This window comes from Oreochromis niloticus, linkage group LG17, assembly GCF_001858045.2.
Source record: "Oreochromis niloticus isolate F11D_XX linkage group LG17, O_niloticus_UMD_NMBU, whole genome shotgun sequence".
In the NCBI taxonomy this organism is placed as follows: Eukaryota; Metazoa; Chordata; class Actinopteri; order Cichliformes; family Cichlidae; genus Oreochromis; species Oreochromis niloticus.
In genome coordinates, this window is record NC_031981.2 from 36,191,926 (window position 1) to 36,210,870 (window position 18,945).

The following is an 18,945-nucleotide window of genomic DNA, read 5'->3' on the forward strand; positions in this document are numbered from 1 at the left end:
TCAAGAATTTTTTCTGATTAGGATGAAATCCTAACCAATATATCCACGATGTGGTTATGACAAGTAGCAGTTCTAATTAAAGATCTCTGCAGTTCAGTTCTCACTTATCAAAATGTTAATTCTTGTTATCAGTAAATCATGTATTACTAGTGGAAGCAGTTATATAATAGAAAAAAAAAACTATTATCTAACTATTCAACTTTTACCACTGACTGTTCAAGTTTACTGATAACAGAAATTGAATTGATGTCTCATTGTATATGTCTAAATATTATATTATCACCTCCAACCAGTCACAGCAGAAACAGGAGGTTTCTTCTTGTTAAAAGGGAGTTTTTCCTTCCCACTATCGCCAAGTGCTTGCTCATTGCTTATTTTAGGGTCTTTACAGTATAAAGCACTGTTCTGATTTGGAGCTGTATAAATAAAACTGAATTGAACTTAACTGAATATCTCCAATGATATATAGCCAAAATTAGTTTGTTATTCAGACTAATATATCCAAGAATGGTTTGTTTATATGTCAGACATATTGGAAATATGTAGGTGTCATCAAGGATAACAATACATTGAATATATTGTGACATTAAGATACTAATTATGATCAAATGGGAAATTACACTTCAGGTCACAAAAATTGTAGAATCAATAACAGTTATTCTGACTTTTGAAAAAGTGTTCTACTGCCATATTAAGGATATCTGTAAATAGTTTTGCTTGACAAAACACAGTTTCTGCAGTTTTGTCAAAAAACAAAAATGTATTGAAGGCCAAATAGCACATCACTATTATCACAAACAAAATTCCCTCCATAAAAAAGGTTGGATTAGGTTTATTTGTCTAAATTGATCCACGCTCAGCATCTATCACTTGCTGTCCATAAGCTCCTGTTTTACCATCATTTACAAATAATTACAGAGCAGTCATCCTCCTCCATTCCAAACCCGGGGTAGAGGGGCTCAGTGAAGTTGCTGTAGAATGTGTGAATGTGTTTGAGGGTCCCAGAGAACACACTATAGAAGGACAGGGTGCCAGCTGGCCAGTCCAGAAAGATTCCAATCCTATGGGAATGAGATGGGTGCCCTAGTATTTCGACATTATGGCCGTCATGCTGAGCAGTGTAGTGATCATCAGAGCAGTACAGACTCCAGGACTGGTCAGTGTAGCCAAAACCAGACAGGTGATATCCCGCCCTCCGACTGATTCCCCTCTTCGCCACAGCTACATCCACCCAGCGTCCTCGCCACTCTACCTCCCAATAATGGTGTTGAGTGAGGCCTTGTTGACAAAGGACTTGGGAGACAGTCTCAAACCTCTCAGGGTGATCTGGGTGTTGCTGTCTCTCTCTGACCCATGTCACCTGCTTTCCACCATCATGAAGAAAGAGAGACTTGGAAGCTGTACTTTTGTCGAACGTCAATGTGCATGCATCTGAGGGAAACACAAATGTGGTATTTTCAGTGTCTATGGTCATCACTAACAGGTTATATGATGAGGGACTGATTTTATTCATACTGATCACTGCTCATTTTTTGATTGTGTATTAAAATTGATTGTGTAGCAAACTGACTCTAAACCACTGTCAATTTATAACTAGAATATGTAATTTACTTTCAGTGACTTCATGCTCACAAATTGTTACTAGGTGTTGCTTTGGGGAAAATAAAATATAAGTGGAAGGGGGAAAATACATTTAAAATCGGGTTAATAAAATACAGAATCAACTTTGGCAAATTCTGCCATCTGCTGGGCAAATAACAAAACAACCTTCCATAGCAGCAAGTGTTACCTGTTTACTGTCTCTACCTTTGTTACATAAATAATCTTCACAAAATTATGAAAAAAAGAGGAATTTAAATGAAAATATATATAAATAGTATAACATAATAGTTGAACTATAATGCAGAAAACTGTGTAAACTGTACTGAAAGTAGAGAACAGCTGCGATAGAGGAGGCATGCTCTTCAAAGAAGAGGGGAGAAAATGAGTAGACACAATAGATATGTGTGAATGAGAGGGAGACAGGTTTAACAGTGAAGCTGCAAGGATTTGAGGTGGTGAAGGTAAATTAAATATCTTGGGTCCATGAGCCAAAGCAATGGACAGTGCAGAAGAAAGGTGATGAAGAATAGTGAGACATGCTATGCTGTACAGTTTGACTGACAAAAAGACATGATGCTGAGCTGGGGGTGCATAAATTGAAGATGGTAAGATTTTCACTGGGAATTACAAGGAAAAGTAATTCATTATAGTTACTAGTTACATCTTCAAAAAAGTAACTGTGTTAGTAACTGAGTTACAAGGTTCTAAAAGTAATTAATTACTAGGAAAATTAACTATTGAGTTACTGTAAAAAAAAATGTTTAACCCTCTGTGGTCGAGGGAATAATTGGCCGTTTTTGACTACTTTTGATTTTACCTCTACATTTCACCTTTAAAAACTATTGTGCAAAAAAGTGATCGTCTGTCAGAAAGTGATTGCCATCAGCGGGAGCACGTGCTACTGCTTAAAGCTGTAGCACCCAGTTACTTACATAGACAGCTACTTCCGTGCAACTGATATAAGGTGTGGTAAGCTGAAGATGGCTTCAACCATCTGTTTGTTGAAAAATAGTAACGCGACCGCACCGCATTTTCTTGTTAGTAACGTTAACGGCGTTTGTAGGAGCCATAATTAAATATATAGAATTTTGATGATCACTGGGTTTTCATTTGTTTGGTTGTTATGGGAGTCACGTGGGTGCTAGCGGCGACATAAATGGGCGTTGTCAGTCTGTCATTCACGGGGGTTTGATTTTGACAGAGAGGAGGGCTGGGTAGCCGTAATTTTTGTTGACCGCTGCACAACATGTTTTGCTTTGTTACATTAGAGCCTGTGACGTTGTAAGAGTACAAATCGTGAGATGATCACATTACTCTGTTAACTCTCAAAGCACTTTAATAAATAAGCAAACAATTCCACCTTTCGCATTATTGCATAAGTTGACAGCGCGTCAGGCAAAGAGACAAGCTCCATCCCCGGCCTTTAGCGACTGTGGAAGTCGCTACATCTTTAGTCAACAAAAAACGGCATTCTGGAGAAGCAAGCCGCAAGCAGGATCAAAGAAATCAGATCAAGGAACCTGAAAGACGCCAAGTAAGTGCAGCGCATCTGAATGAGTGAGCCAGCAGCGCCGACAAACCTGACGCAATTCTGAGGAGCGCAGGTAAGAATACCTGTGCATGTCTGGTTGTGGAAAAGGAAGCCACATTGCATTAGCGCTGAGATGTTTCAAGAGGAGACACTGAATGGAATGAATGTTGGTTAAATGTGCAACGCTTTTGCTTCGCTCTTGGATTGATGTCTGCGCTGCGTCTTATTAATTATGCTGCTTGGATGACGTTCAATGGACAATTAAAGTGCCGTTTCGTTGAAAGGATTTTATGGTCAAAGTTTATTGTGGCTTCCAGTGGATATATGTTTTATGGATGATCACTGAAGATTAAAATAAAAAAAATCGAACAAACAAACGGAAAATCATGAGTCAGCCAGGTGGTGATGATTGTTCCTCTAATGATTTGGGGGGAAAGAGAGAAAGTAAAATGACTGGGAAAGCATTGTTGAATAAAATTGAAAATTTACAAAATGAATGCAAAAAATATGTCAATAAAATGAAAGGACTAATACAAAAAATGAAAGAGCTTATGCAACACAATGAAAATCTTTCTCAAATTAAGCAGTATGTGGTGGATTTAAAAGCATTGTGTGAAAAGGCTTCAAGTTCCCATGTTGAGGTGTTGCCTTTGGTGCCAGAGGAAGAAGTAATAAAACAAGAGGAATGGTTTTCAAGTATCATGAAATACACCAATGTGTTTTTAAATGAAATTCAAAACTGGATAAATCAAAGAGAACAAAACCCTGCTGTTTGTCCAAAGCAAATCAATTTACTGGAAAACAAAGTTGCATCAAATACTGAGACTGAAGTGGAGGATGATATCAAGCCAAGTGACAGTGTTTCAAATGTTGAAAGCCACAAAACTTCTTCATCAAGATCTTCAACTTCATCTGTTCGTATGAAAGCTGAGGCAGAGTTGGCAGCTTTAATGGTTAAGCAGAAATTATTGGAGGAAAAACATGTATTGGAAGAAGAGGAGGAACGTCTTCGTAAAAGAAAGGAAAGGCTAAAGTTGAACACTGAAATTGCTGAAAAAATGGCAACAATAAATGTCCTTAAAGCTCAAAGTTTAACAAGTAAAAAAGGATCTTCAAAAGTTTCAGATGGAATGAATTCATACATTTCCAATGAAAGATCTAAACAAACCCTTAATGTTGATGCATTGGAATTTATACCTCACATCTCTGCAAAACAAAATTCATTGACTAATGCTGAAACTCAAAACAGGAGAAAAGAAAAAACCCAGGAATGTGTCATGCAACAAGCAGTGTTGACTGAATCTTCTCAAAATAATCATCCTCGACAATATTCAGTTATTCCTTCAAATCCATCTGAGGCAAATGGACAAAATGACTGTCATACAAATGGTATGGTGGAACTGGAACCCCAAAATGATGTTATTGGAATAATGACTAAACAAAATGAAATAACAACACTTTTAATCCAACAGCAAAGCCTCTTTTCCTTACCAAAGAGAGAAATACTTCATTTTGATGGAGATCCACTTCAATATTATTCATTCATTAAAGCATTTGAGAATGCAGTTGAGTGCAATACAAAAAATAACAGTGATCGTTTATATTTTTTGGAACAGTACACAAGAGGCCATGCAAAGGAACTGGTGAGAAGCTGTCAACAAATGAACTCAGATCGTGGTTAATGGAAGGCAAAATCACTGTTGAAGGAGCACTACGGTGATGAACAGAAGGTCGCAGCTGCATATCTGGACAAGGCACTTTCATGGCCGTCGATTAAAACAGAGGAAGTAAAAGCTCTTCAGAACTACAGTTTGTTCCTCAGGGGATGCTGTAATGCAAGGGAGGAGGTGCAGCATCTGAGTGATTTGGACATGCCTTCTAATATGGTGAACGTTATTAAAAAATTGCCGTATAAATTTAGGGACAGATGGAGAAGCCATGTTTGTGACCTGCAAGAAAGGCATAAAAGAAGAGCCAAATTTATGGATATTGCAGATTTTTTGGAGAAGCAAATAAGAATATTAACTGATCCTGTATTCGGTAATATTCAAGATTCTCCGCTTTCTTTACCAAGTAAAGGAATGAGTAAACCCAAGTATCAAGGCAGACCTGGAAATAGAGGAACAAGCTTTGCCACCACCATGCAAGTTGTGGAGAGTACACCTAAGCTTGTGGAAACGGAAATGAAGAATAATCAGGTTGGAAGGAACGTCTGTATTTGTTGTGGAGGAAGACACATGTTGGACGTATGTGCACAGTTGGGAAAAATGGCTCATGAGAAGAAGATAACCTTCTTAAAGGAAAATGGCATCTGTTTTGGCTGCTTGTGTATAGGACACATCAGTAAAGATTGCCGTAAGAGGATTTCCTGTTCCAAATGTAGCCGGAAACATCCCACCATCCTGCACAAAGAAAGTACACCCTCTGAAAAGACCGACAGGAACATGCAGCCGCATGTGAACACATTGGTGTCGAGTGGTCTTACAGGGGCTGGAGACCAGGACTGCAAACTGCCCATTGTACCTGTCCAAGTAAAGTCAAAGAAGGGAAGCAACATTATTGCAACATATGCTTTTTTGGACCAAGGGAGCACTGCAGTTTTCTGCACTGAGAGTCTAATGCGCAGACTACACCTTGAGGGAAGGAAAGGAAACATCCTCCTGAGAACCATGGGCCAAGAAAGAGTTGTGAGCAGCAACACTTTATCAGGACTGGAGGTTGCCGCTCTTTGTGGGGACGAATTTCTGGAGCTGCCAAAAGTGTACACACAGGAGTCCATGCCTGTACATAAAGGAAATATTACAACACCAGGAGATATTGAAGGATGGCCACATTTAAAACACATAAACTTGCCTCAAATAAATGCAGGAATCGAACTTCTGATCGGAACAAACATTCCCAAAGCCTTGGAACCTCTGGAAGTGGTGTGTAGTGTTGATGGAGGACCGTATGCCGTAAGGACAAGGCTTGGCTGGACCATCAATGGGCCACTTTCAGGAAACTGTGAAGCTACAGGCGATCAGAAGCATCCACAAGTTACAGTCAACAGAATTTCTGTTGTCACGCTGGAGGAGCTTTGGCAGCAACAGTTCAAAATTGACTTTCCTGAGAGCAAAGTTGATGAACAGGTTGGATTGTCAAGAGAGGATCAGAGATTTCTGGAAATAGTGACTAACTCTGCCAAATATGTGGGTGGTCATATCCAGATAGCATTACCTTTTCGGAATACCAGTATCAGTATGCCAAACAATAAGAAAGTTGTTCAACAACGTCTGCGCTTTCTAAAAAAGAGATTTGAGAGAGAGACAGTGTTTCATACTGAGTACAAAGTCTTCATGAATGAGCTCCTGGCTAAAGGTTATGCTGAAAAGGTCCCGGAAGAGGAGATCGATCGCAATGATGGCAAGCTGTGGTATATACCACACCATGGTGTTTACCATCCGACCAAGAAGAAACTCAGAGTTGTGTTTGACTGTGGAGTGAGCTATCATGGAACATCTTTAAACTCCCAACTCTTACAAGGACCTGATCTTACAAGCTCTTTAATAGGAGTGATCACAAGATTCAGGAAAGAGCCAGTTGTAATTATGGGAGATATTGAATCCATGTTCCATCAAGTCATGGTTCCAGCTGAAGATAAAGATCTATTGAGATTTCTCTGGTGGCCTAAAGGCGATCTGGAACAACCAACATCTGAATACAGGATGAATGTACATCTCTTCGGGGCAACTTCATCACCAAGTTGCGCCAATTTTGCACTCAGAAAGTGTGCGGATGACTTTGGACATCTCTACAGTGAGGAAGCTGTGAAGAAGTTGTTGCACTGTTTTTATGTGGACGATTGTCTTGTGTCCGTTGGAACTGATGAGGAAGCAGTGTTAATGTACCAAGAGTTGGTTTCTTTATGTGCCAAAGGAGGATTTCTGATCAAAAAGTGGATTACCAACAAGCCTGGAGTGCTGGAGGCCATTCCTGAAAGTCACAGAGCAACAGGCATGAAAGAGTTGAATATGGAATTGGATTCCTCAATGATTGAGCGAGTTTTGGGTGTGGAGTGGTGCATAAAATCAGACTCCTTTAAGTTCAAGATTGTGCTTAAGGACAGACCACTCACCAGAAGAGGAATCCTTTCAATTGTCAGTTCTATCTATGATCCTCTTGGAATGCTAAGTCCTGTGGTCTTAACTGCTAAGAAAATCCTAAGAGATCTATGCAAGGAAGGAATCGGCTGGGACGATAATGTACCAGAACTGTTTTCCAAAAGATGGTTAACATGGCTCCAGCAGCTCCAGCTATTGAGCAAGTTTGAAGTGAGTCGATGTCTGAAACCTGATGGATTTGGAGAAATCACGAGTGCTCAGTTGCATCATTTCTGTGATGCCAGTGAGGATGGATATGGAACAGTGACCTATCTGCTGATTGAAAACATCTGTTCAGAACAACACTGTGCGTTTGTTATGGGAAAGGCTCGTGTTGCTCCTCTTAAATCCTTTACCATCCCGAGAATGGAGCTCATTGCAGCAACCATGGCCAGTCGATTAGATGTACTCTGGAGGAAAGAGCTGCAGATGGAACTTCTGGATTCTGTGTTTTGGACAGACAGTGCTTCTGTTCTTAAGTACATCAGGAGTGAGACTTCAAGATTCAAGGTTTTTGTGTCCAACAGAGTTTCACAAATCTTAAGAGCTTCATCTTCCTCGCAATGGAGATATGTGGACACAGCCAGTAATCCAGCAGATATGGCCTCAAGAGGAGTGAAAGTCGATGTTTTTATGAAGAATGCAAAATGGTTGTCTGGGCCTCAGTATCTTCTACAATCTAGGAGTGAATGGCCTGTCTACCCAGATGATATCAGTCTGCTTTCATCTGATGATCCTGAGGTAAAAACAGTTGCCACAGTGAGTGTTGAGCAAGCTGGAGAAAATTCTGTTACTCGCTTGTTTAAACGTTTTTCTACCTGGACACATCTTAAGAAGTCAGTGGCATGGCTGCTGAAATTTAAGGACTTGCTTCTGTCCTTTGTGAAGAAAAGGAGAGAATTGTGTTCAAGCTTACCACAGTCAGAGGTCGGTAAAGAGCAACAGAAATCATTTGTGGAAGAAAAGCTGAGGAACTTTAAGAGGACATCTGTGATTAAGAATCTTACAGTGGAAGATCTGGACAAAGCTGAGGTTGCCATCATCAAGTTCTGTCAGAGGATGAGATTTTCCTTGGAGCTTGTGAGTCTGGAGAAGGGACAACCCATTATAAAATCAAGTCCTCTTCGAAGACTCTGCCCACAGCTGCAAGATGGAATTCTCAGAGTGGGTGGGAGACTCAGTAGATCATCGATGCCAGTTGAGGTGAAACATCCCATAATACTAGCAAAGGATCAACACATCTCCGAGCTCTTGCTTAGACACATACATCAGGAAGTTGGACATGGTGGTCGTAACCACATGTTGTCTAAGCTAAGAGAAAAGTACTGGTTGATTGGAGCTAGTACAGCAATAAGAAAAGTGTTATCTAAATGTGTCATCTGTCGACGTCTTAATGCTCCACCAGTGAATCAACAGATGGCGGATTTGCCCAATGAAAGAATCATTCCAGATGAACCTCCATTCACGCGGGTGGGAGTGGATTACTTTGGACCCTTCAGTGTGAAAAGTAGGAGGAGCGTGGTGAAGAGATATGGTGTTATATTTACCTGCCTTGCTATCCGTGCTGTTCACATTGAGGTTGCTCCATCACTGGATACTGACTCTTTCATTAATGCGTTCAGACGTTTCAGTGCAAGAAGAGGTCAGGTTGGAGAACTGCGTTCTGATAACGGAACCAACTTTGTAGGTGCTGAACGTGAACTTAGAACTGCCATTGAACATTGGAACCAGGTGAAAATCAATGACGTCTTTCTGCAAAAGGGAGTTAAATGGACCTTTAATCCACCTGGAGGTTCACATCACGGAGGAACCTGGGAGCGACTGATAAGACTGGTTCGCAAAGTACTTAATTCCATAATGAAAGTACAAAACCTGGATGAAGAAGGTCTTCATACAGTACTTTGTGAGGTTGAAGCCATCATTAACAGCCGCCCAATTACCAAAGCCTCAATGGATCCTAACGACCTGGAAGCTTTGACCCCTAATCATCTTCTTCTGTTAAAGACCTCCCCGATATTACCACCAGGAGTATTCCATTCCACTGATATGTACACACACAGAAGATGGAAACAAGTCCAATACATGTCTGACTTGTTTTGGAAAAGATGGGTGAAGGAATACCTACTACAGCAACAGGAACGTCAGCGATGGATTGGAGTAAAGAGGAACCTCATCGTGGGAGATCTGGTTCTCATCATGGACAGTTCAGCACCTCGTAACTCTTGGCCAATGGGACGTGTGATAAAGACTTTTCCGGACCGAAGAGGATTTGTTCGTCAAGTTCGGATTAAGACTCAGACTAGTTGCCTGGATCGACCTATTACCAAGCTGTGTCTACTGCTGGAGGCAGATCACAGTTAAAGACTTTTAGATCCAATTATCAGACTTTGATTGTATTTGGACATAAAATGTCTCTCATTTTTCTTTAAATGTAGACTTTAAGATTAGCTATAGGATTCCTGTGGGTAATATTGAAATACAGTAAATGATTGACTTTTCTCTGCATGTTTTATGTCTCCTACTTGGTTAAATCTAGGTAATTATTAGAAGGGGTCCTAATAATTAGGGGCTGGTGTGTAGGAGCCATAATTAAATATATAGAATTTTGATGATCACTGGGTTTTCATTTGTTTGGTTGTTATGGGAGTCACGTGGGTGCTAGCGGCGACATAAATGGGCGTTGTCAGTCTGTCATTCACGGGGGTTTGATTTTGACAGAGAGGAGGGCTGGGTAGCCGTAATTTTTGTTGACCGCTGCACAACATGTTTTGCTTTGTTACATTAGAGCCTGTGACGTTGTAAGAGTACAAATCGTGAGATGATCACATTACTCTGTTAACTCTCAAAGCACTTTAATAAATAAGCAAACAATTCCACCTTTCGCATTATTGCATAAGTTGACAGCGCGTCAGGCAAAGAGACAAGCTCCATCCCCGGCCTTTAGCGACTGTGGAAGTCGCTACAGCGTTGTAACAATATAAATTGTAATTAGTTCGATTACTCGTTACTGAAAAAAGTAACGCCGTTAGTAATGCCATTATAACGCCGTTATTCCCATCAATCGAAATGAGTATATCAGAGCAACAGCTCAGGTTGAGCAATTTGGAGACAAAGTTAGAGTGACAAGGCTGAAATGGTTTGGATATGTGCAGAGAAGGGCATATGGAGCTGCCAGGCAGGAGGAAAAGAGGAAGACCATAGAAAAAATTTCAATGATGTAGTGAAGGTTAAGATGCAGAGGGTTGGTGTGACAGATGAGGAAGAAAAAGAAGTCACATAAAACTTACAGTTTTTTAATGTTGCTTTCAAGAAACATTCTGCATTAGGGTCCACACTGCAGATAAAATGATAAATGATGAACATTTATTAATAACAGACAGTTAAATTATGTGTTATAGTTGCATTATATATATATATATATATATATATATATATATATATATATATATATATATATATATATATATATATATATATATATATATATATATATATATATATATATATATATATATATATATATATATATATATATATATATATATATACACATTCCATTGTATTACCTAAGTTTTTCAAGTTTATCACCATGAACAGAGATCAGCTTAATGCCAGAGTCCTGAAGGTAGTTGTAACTCAGATCCAATTCCCTCAGTTGGTAGGAGTTGGAGCTCAGTGCTGAAGTCAAATGCGTACAGCCCACTTCTGTGACTCCACAAAATGTCAGCCTATAAAGGTAGTGTATTCACATTTGATTCAGTTTTAGGTGCTTTCAAAGATTTATTTTGCATGTTCATAGGATGTTTATATGAATAACATTCAAAGTATCCAATAATGATGAAGGAAGCAAAGATTATGTTACTTTTAATTGAAAGCCATCTTACCTTAATGTCTTCAGTGTACAGCTTGTATTTGCAAGTCCATTAGAGAGCAACTTTATCTCCGAGTCCTGCAGGTCATTCCCACTCAGATCAAGCTCCTTCAGCTGTGAGATGTCAGAACTGATGACCGAGGCAACATCTGCACAGCATTTCTGGAGATTACATTCATTCAATCTGTGGGTAAAAGTATGTTGTGCTCCAATAAGTCATACACATCATAACCAGTGGTACCCCACAAAGTTAAAAACTATAGGTTGAACTAAGCTATTTTTTCATAGCTATAGACAGCTTTGTCATTACACTCATGTAGGCCATCATATTCGTTAAGTGTATAGGAATTTCTTTTATTTATGTATTAATCACATTATTTGCCTTGGTGCCACTGGATTTTAGCATGTCTCACACTCATACAGTTAGACAGATGGTGGGGGTCTGGTAAGGAAGTTGGGGGAAGCAGACAACTCCACAGGAAGAATCTTTTGTCTCTTCTACGACTCTGGGAGGTAGCAAGGGAGTGTGAGCCTTAAGGTGTGAAACAGCTGTGTACTGCCTTTTGGTCCTGAAGAAGGTACTTAACTGAGAGTCATGCTAGGCTCAGGGTGAGACTCTGCTCACCGTCTGCCCCACGATCATGCATGCTCTCCACCAAGCTTGGTTTTCTGTTCTTTGTTTTGATTAAAGAATGTTAGCTACCGCTCACCGCTTGTCTGCAGGCTTTATTTAATGGAAAACTTCCACAACATTAAGTCCACTGATCCTATGTGATCTGACCTTAAAGTCTTGAGTTTACAGTGCTGACTTCTGAGACCAGAACAAAGCAGCTGGAAATCTGGACCATGTAGGTTATTTCCACTCAAGTCCAGTTCTCTGACTTGGGTCGAGTCAGAGCTGATAGCCGAGCCAATGGGTTCACAGCATTTCTGTGACAGGTTACACCAACTGAGTCTGAAAAGTGGTCACAATGATGTTACTTAGACATATTAATAAGTCATTTTAGCATCACATATGGAAAGCACATTCATCATTATAATCGTGCTGTAATTTTTTCACACATAGATTTTAGTTTTGATTTTGGCATAAATTTGATCAATACCAATAGTAACCTCTTGGACTGAAAAATAAAGCAAATACAAAAATGACAGAAACTGCAGTTTCTCAAACAGCCACTTGAAAATGATGCCAAAACCAAATTGAATTCTGCAGGCGACAGTGTTAATATGCCTACCATTACTCTAGACAGTTTGAGGTCTTGGTGTCTTTTTAAAACTCCTGACTTTCAGGTTGATTTTCTGAAAAATTAACAAATTAACCCAAAAGTCAAGTCTTGCTGTATGTTTAATTGTTCAAGGAGCCTTTCCAAAATGTCTGAGATTTGCATTCAGTTTTTGTTTACAGGAAAATAATGTCTTTTTAATGTTTGCAAAGTAATTATATTTTTGGATACACACAAGTCATGAGCCTGTCTACCTGAACAGTTCAGCTCAAATAATAATTTCTTTTGCAGAATTCTTTTGGTAGCTAACTTCTGAGTAAACAGCCTGAGTTCTGGGCTACGAAATCCTGTCTTATGTTCGCTATTTTATTTCTGTCTGCAGTTTGGTGTATGGTAATTCACCATACACCAAAAATTGAATTTAAGTCCATAGAGACTGAACAATGCGATCCATTCATTCGCTTATCCTTTTCAGGGTCGCTGGAGCCTATTCCAGCTGTCATAGGCCGAGAGGCGGGGTACACCCTGGACAGGTCGCCAGTCTGTCGCAGGGATAACACACAGAGGCAGACATCCTGTTACGGCCCTAGCTGGGCCTCCTGAAACTGCCCTTGTGTGGGCGTGGTGTTTTTCTCCGCCTCCTCCTCTCTTGCCACTCCTACCCCCTCTGTCTCTCTCACTCTCCTCTCTCCCCAGGACACAGCTGCTCTTGGTTAGCCTCGTTTGCCACCTGAATCCAGTCAGCAATCACCTCTGAGGTTATTTAAGCTGCGGATGAGCTTTGAGCAGGGTGGGTGTTCTCTGGTGTCTTTGCTTGGTGTTTGGTTATCCTGCTCATAGTGTGGAGTTGTGGAAGCAGTATAGCTGCTTTACGTGAGTAGTGTGAGCTTGTGGGCCTCGGCAGCAGTACAGCTAGCTGCTGCTAGTGACAGGGTGAGCTTGTGGGCCCCTGGAAGTGCCTCCTCATGGTGTGGAGTTTTTGTTTGGTTGTGTTCTTTGTTGTTGCAACCTTTTCCTTTTTCTAAGTGTTGTTGGTCAAACGGCGTTGCCGGCTCTTTATGTTAAGATTATTTATAATAAAGACTATTTTATTTACTAGACCTCTGTCTGTTTTCCTTTCATTCTGTTCTGGACCCATTTGTTACTGGTCCCCTCACTTGCACGCCTAGACCCCTTCGGGGGGAACGTAACACATCCATTCACACTCACATTCACACCTATGGGCAATTTGGATTGATCAATTAACCTATCCCCACTAACTGCATGTCTTTGGACTGTGGGAGGAAGCCGGAGTACCCGGGGAGAACATGCAAACTCCAAACAGAAAGACCCCCAGCCTGATGATGCAGTTGAACTCAGGACCTTCTTGCTGTGCGGCAACAGTGCTAACCACTGTGCCACCGTGCTGCCCATGAAAAATGCGATCCTGAGAGGAAATCAGAGTTGGATGTTATTTGTTATTGGATTCTGGGGAGAGGCTCTTAGAACAAAGACAATAGAAGAAGGAGAGTAAAGCTACAGTGGTATGAAACTGCATAACAGGAAAAGAGGCCTGTACTACAAAGCAGGATTTTGGCTAATTCAGGCAATTTGGGGTTAACTCTGTGTTCTCAGTAGTATAGTAGTGGTTCACTGTAACTTACTGTACAGTGCCGTACCTGTTATAGACATTCATATCATTAGTCATTGTGCTCCTTTCAGTCTGCATTGCATGTATAATCGCTTCATATTCTTGTAATACTATAGTTTTGTCTTCTATTTCATTAGCTTTGTCTTTTATCTATTATCTATTATCTTTGTGTTTATTAGTCAGATACTAACGATGCCACGCCATTCGTGTGATTGTGTTCAATCCAAAATGACAAACTTATCCAGTTAACCACATTTATGTGACCGCTTATCTAATTGCTTATGTAAAGGTGAGTGAAGCCAGAAAAGGGAAAGACATTCTGGGAATTTGTTGAACTTGCTTCCTAGTACAGAACAGTTTTACAGAGGTTCCATTTACCTGAGAGTTTCCAGTCTACACTGTGGATTTCTTAGTCCAGCAGCTAGCAGAGATACACCTGAATCCTTCAAACTGTTGTTACTCAGATCAAGAGTTTTAAGCCGAGATGAGCCTGATTTTAAGAGTGAAGCCAAATTTCCACAGCAACCCTCTCTTAGCTTGCACTGATTCAACCTGCAAAACAGTATTCTTTTTAATTTTTTTTTTACCAGAAAACATAAATTGTGATTAAATTCAAGTCAAAAAAGGAATTCAAGTGTGTCAACGTTCAAGCTGGTGTGACCTCAGAATTTCCAGTTTGCAAAACTGGCTACACATGCCCACACACAGAGCCTTCAGATGCACTTCCTGGAAATCATTAGCACTCAGGTCAAGGTCTTTGAGTTGGGTAAACTCTGTACTGACAGCAACAGCCAGTGCTTTACAGCAGTCTCCTTGAAGCTGACAATTGTTTAATCTAAAAAAAAAAAAAAAGACAAGAAAAAGCACACACCGTTGGTGTAGCACAGCAATGAAAGCAATTAGTAAGATAGTAAGTTAACTGTAAATGGTACAATTTAATAGCACTCATGAGAGCAAACAGCAAACCCAGACCACAAGTCCTCTGGCCAGAAGAAGAAGGGTTTCTGTTCTGTTTTCAGAGACATGTTGTGCATCGTATAATTTCTTAAACACTGCTAACAAAACCTCAAACTCTTCAGTTTGCAATGTGGACTCCTTAATCCGGCGGAAAGCAACTTCACCCCTGAATCCTTCAGCTTGTTCCCACTTAGGTCTAGAGCTGTTAAATGAGAGGAGGTTGAGCTAAGTACAGAGGCCAAAGCTTCACAGCAGTTTTCCGTGAGGTTGCAATGATTTAGCCTGGAAGAGAAAAGTATGTTTTATCTTTGTGAATTTTTGAACAAGAAAGTAATCATGCAAAGATCAAAGAATGTTTGCATTGTTACATAGAAATTCAGTTTGTCTGAGGGTTGGAGAATGACTGAAACTAACAATATCGTCATGTGGGTAAACTTACAGAGCATGTTTGGAGGAAGTAATTACTGTCAGCAGCTTCACCATTCCCTCCTCTGATTTTATGTACTTCTTTAAGTCAAACTCTTCCTCAGTTGTCTCTGATGTCATCAGCTCAAACGTAAGAGCTGACCACTGAGCTGATGACATCTTTTTGGCATCAAGCCTCCCAGAGCTCACAAAACTTTGAACCTCCTGCACTAAAGCTTCCTCTTTGAGCTCACTCAGACAGTGGAACAAGTTGAGGTTGGCGTCTGCTTCTTCACTGATCTTTTCCTTGATGAACTGGATTGTTCTTGATACATCTTCCTCTCCTTCTACATCCAAATCCAGTATTTTACAGAGAAGCTCCTGGTTTGATTTCAGTGAGAGTCCCAGAAGGAAGCGAAGGAAGAGGTCCCAATGGCCATCTGTACTCTCTAAGGCTTTTTCGATGGCTGTTTTATGAAAATTGAATACAGACTTGAATTGCCATCTTGTGTAAATCCGTTTCAGGTATCCAAGGAAAACATTTTCCTTTCTTTTCATGTACAAGTAATGGGCATACACAGCTGCTAAAAATTCCTGGATGGTCAAGTGTACAAAGCTAAAAACTTCTCGTCTGTTTCCTCCCTCCATTACGAAGATCTCTGTGCAAACCCCTGAGTAGATGGTTGCCTCCTTGACATGTATGCCACATTCTTTCAAGTCAGCCTCATAGAAGATTGATCTTCCTTTCTCCAGCTGACGGAACGCAAGTTCTGCTAACTTCAATAGGACATTGTTACTTTTCAATGGATAGTGTCCTTCAACCATTCGGTCCGTCTGGCAGATAAGGAGATATGCATACATCTCAGTGAGAGTGTTGGGTATGACTCCTGTCATATTTTTGCGGACCATTTTCTTCATCACAGTAACAGTGATCCAGCAGAAAACTGGTATTTGACACATGATGTATAGGCTTCTTGATGATTTTACATGGTTGATGACCCTGAGGGCAAGGCTATCATCATGTAAACTTCTCTTAAAGTATTCTTCCCTCTGGGCATTACCAAAGCCCTTCACCTCTGTCCACTGGTGGATGTGCTTTCGAGGGATGCGGTGGGCTGCCGCAGGTCTGGAGGTAATCCAGATGAGTGCATTGCCAAGCAAATCTCCAGTGATGAGGTTTGTGATGAGCACATCAAGTGGGGCCGGCTCCGTTTCATCCCTCAAGACCTTGTTGTGTTTAAAATTCAAGGGGAGAAGAGTCTCATCGAGGCCATCAAAGATGAAGAGAACTTTGCAGTTTGCTCCCAGCTTCTCAAGAGGTTTTGTCTCTGGAAAGAACTGGTGGATAAGTTGCATTAGGCTGTAGTCTTTCTCACCTATAGTGGTATTTATTTCACGGAAAGGAAGTGGGAAGAGCAAGGTGATGTCCTGATTTTCTTCTCCTTCTGCCCAGCTTAGTGTAAATTTCTGAGCACAGACTGTTTTTCCCATTCCAGGAATACCCAAGGTAAGAACTGTTCTGATTCGCTTATTTTGATTGGGTTTGGGTTTGAAAATATTGATAGCTTTGGTGGATTTTTCATCTCCTGACACAAGCGTTGACCTCTGCTGTCTGACCTCATGCTCATCACTGAAGCTTCCCCAGGCTCCTTCAATCATATGCAGCTCTGTGTAAATTTTCTTTAGGTAGACTGTTTCCCCCTCATCTGCATTCCCCTCATAAATGTTTTGATACTTTTCCTTCAGAGTTGATTTCATTTTTTCTTGGATTGTGTGATGGCCAACTTCTGCTCAAAGAATAAATGAAAAACCTTTAGTTAAGTCTCACTTCTACATGTGGATATATCAGTTTTAAGTTATTAACATTACCTTGTATGTATGTGTGTGACTGTCCTTCTTACCTTTGTCCACATGATTGCTGGGAACTGAGAAGGAAACAAAGAAAAGAAAGAGCTGTTATGTAACCAAGCTCTTTTGCCTTTCAAACTTTAAACAGTAAAGTTTGTACCTGTAAAAAATGTTTAACCTTTACTATAATCCTCCTTTAGAGTATCAGCCCACAGCTTGAGTTTCATCCTCATCAGTATATCCTCAGTAACAGCAACAGCACCATCATAGCCAAATGTTTGCACCAACAGATCCACAGTGCCTGTTCTGTCCATCCCATCAACCCGAGACTTTGGAATGTGCGTGAATCCTTCAAGCACATTACTTGAAAGGTACCAGTGGAAAGTCCTGAGTTGCTTGTCGACCATTTCTTCCAAAATACCAAGAAGCAGCTCTGGAACACGGGCCATAGTTACGTGTCATGTAATTAGTTGCACTGCTTGTTTTCGTGTGTCCATCCTCTGCTTGAGTTCAAATGCAGAAGCACTTTCAGTTTTGAGTTCATCTAGTCTGCTGTTGTTGTTGTCGTCTCGCCCACTTCCTGCTGACCTCACAGTCATGTAATCAGATAGAAACTGCTCTCACTGCACACAGTTAAGAGCCGGGTTTTTACTGTAAGTGCTTTACCCCTGCCCTTTCTGTCTGTTTTTCATAGAAGTCAGTACAGTATATGGAAGAACAGGTTCAGCTAGTCCACTGAAGGTGGTGGTATGTGGATATGGGGGTTGCTTACAGTAATAAAGTAATAATAAAGTAAAGTAACAGACAAGATCCCTTTTTATAAAGTGCTTTGTACAAATAAATGTGACTCACATTATAAATTTATGAAAAACATCAGGTAAGATTTCACTTTATTGTTGTCAGAAAAGTTGAATCTGACCTGATTGTTATAAGCCTTACCTTATATACACATAGAAGAACCATAGGACCTAAGTCAAACCTGTACACAGTTTCAGAGGTATTGGTAGTGCAAATCTATATTTTGACATATATTTTAATATCTTTAGTTCTTCTGTGCTCTGTCCAAGATTTTAGCAGCTTTTGGGTTATCCCACTGATTTTATAGGCTAAAAGTTTATTATTTTGGTTCAAAGTCACCATTCTTATTGACCTCATACTTGCCTTTCTCAGCAACATACCTTCTTATGTGCAAGTCAGCGCATGACAGTCTTGGAATATTTAACTTTTTTTTTACTGTGTAATGCAAATATTTTGTCTTGGGCAATAGCTTATAATTTAGGTGTTTCAAAAGGTTGTCAGGTTTCCACAAATAGAAATGTACATGTGTACTTCCTGAAAAATCTTTTGAAATGGCCTGATTCACGATATAAGCAAAAGGTTATATAAAAAAAAGAACAAAACAAAAAAAAATTACCACACAACCATATACCATACAACTGATTAATATTGTGCTTTCTGTTATCATTAAATTTTTCTTATATGAACATTATACATATTAGTTTAACATAAAATGGAGGAGAAGCAGAGGAAAATGGATGAATGGATGCATTCCATGCAAACAGTGACACTGCCACACCTCTGTACCATTTAAACTTGGATGCTTGGAAACTTGGAAAAATTGCCTTTTCTTTCACACTCTTTTCTCCAGCTCTCCATTTATATGTATTGAAGAGAGATAATATTAGTATATCTCCTTTGGTTGGCTGCTGTCATGGTCCTGGGTCTGATGACAAAGTGTT

The 18,945-nt window shown here is 40.1% G+C and overlaps 1 protein-coding gene across 1 annotated transcript; it reads right to left on the minus strand.

Annotated features, from left to right (window-relative positions):
* Positions 1-816: 816 nt before the first annotated feature.
* On the minus strand, positions 817-17,873 carry LOC102078515 (NACHT, LRR and PYD domains-containing protein 12). Its single transcript, XM_005475610.4, has 11 exons — positions 17,385-17,873; positions 17,260-17,283; positions 15,393-17,145; positions 15,062-15,235; positions 14,658-14,831; positions 14,375-14,548; positions 11,925-12,098; positions 11,157-11,327; positions 10,839-11,000; positions 10,560-10,606; positions 817-1,431 (listed from the first exon to the last, which is right to left on the minus strand). Exons 1-11 carry the CDS (start codon positions 17,653-17,655, stop codon positions 899-901), a joined length of 3,657 nt encoding a protein of 1,218 aa, XP_005475667.3. The 5' UTR covers positions 17,656-17,873; the 3' UTR covers positions 817-898.
* Positions 17,874-18,945: the final 1,072 nt, after the last annotated feature.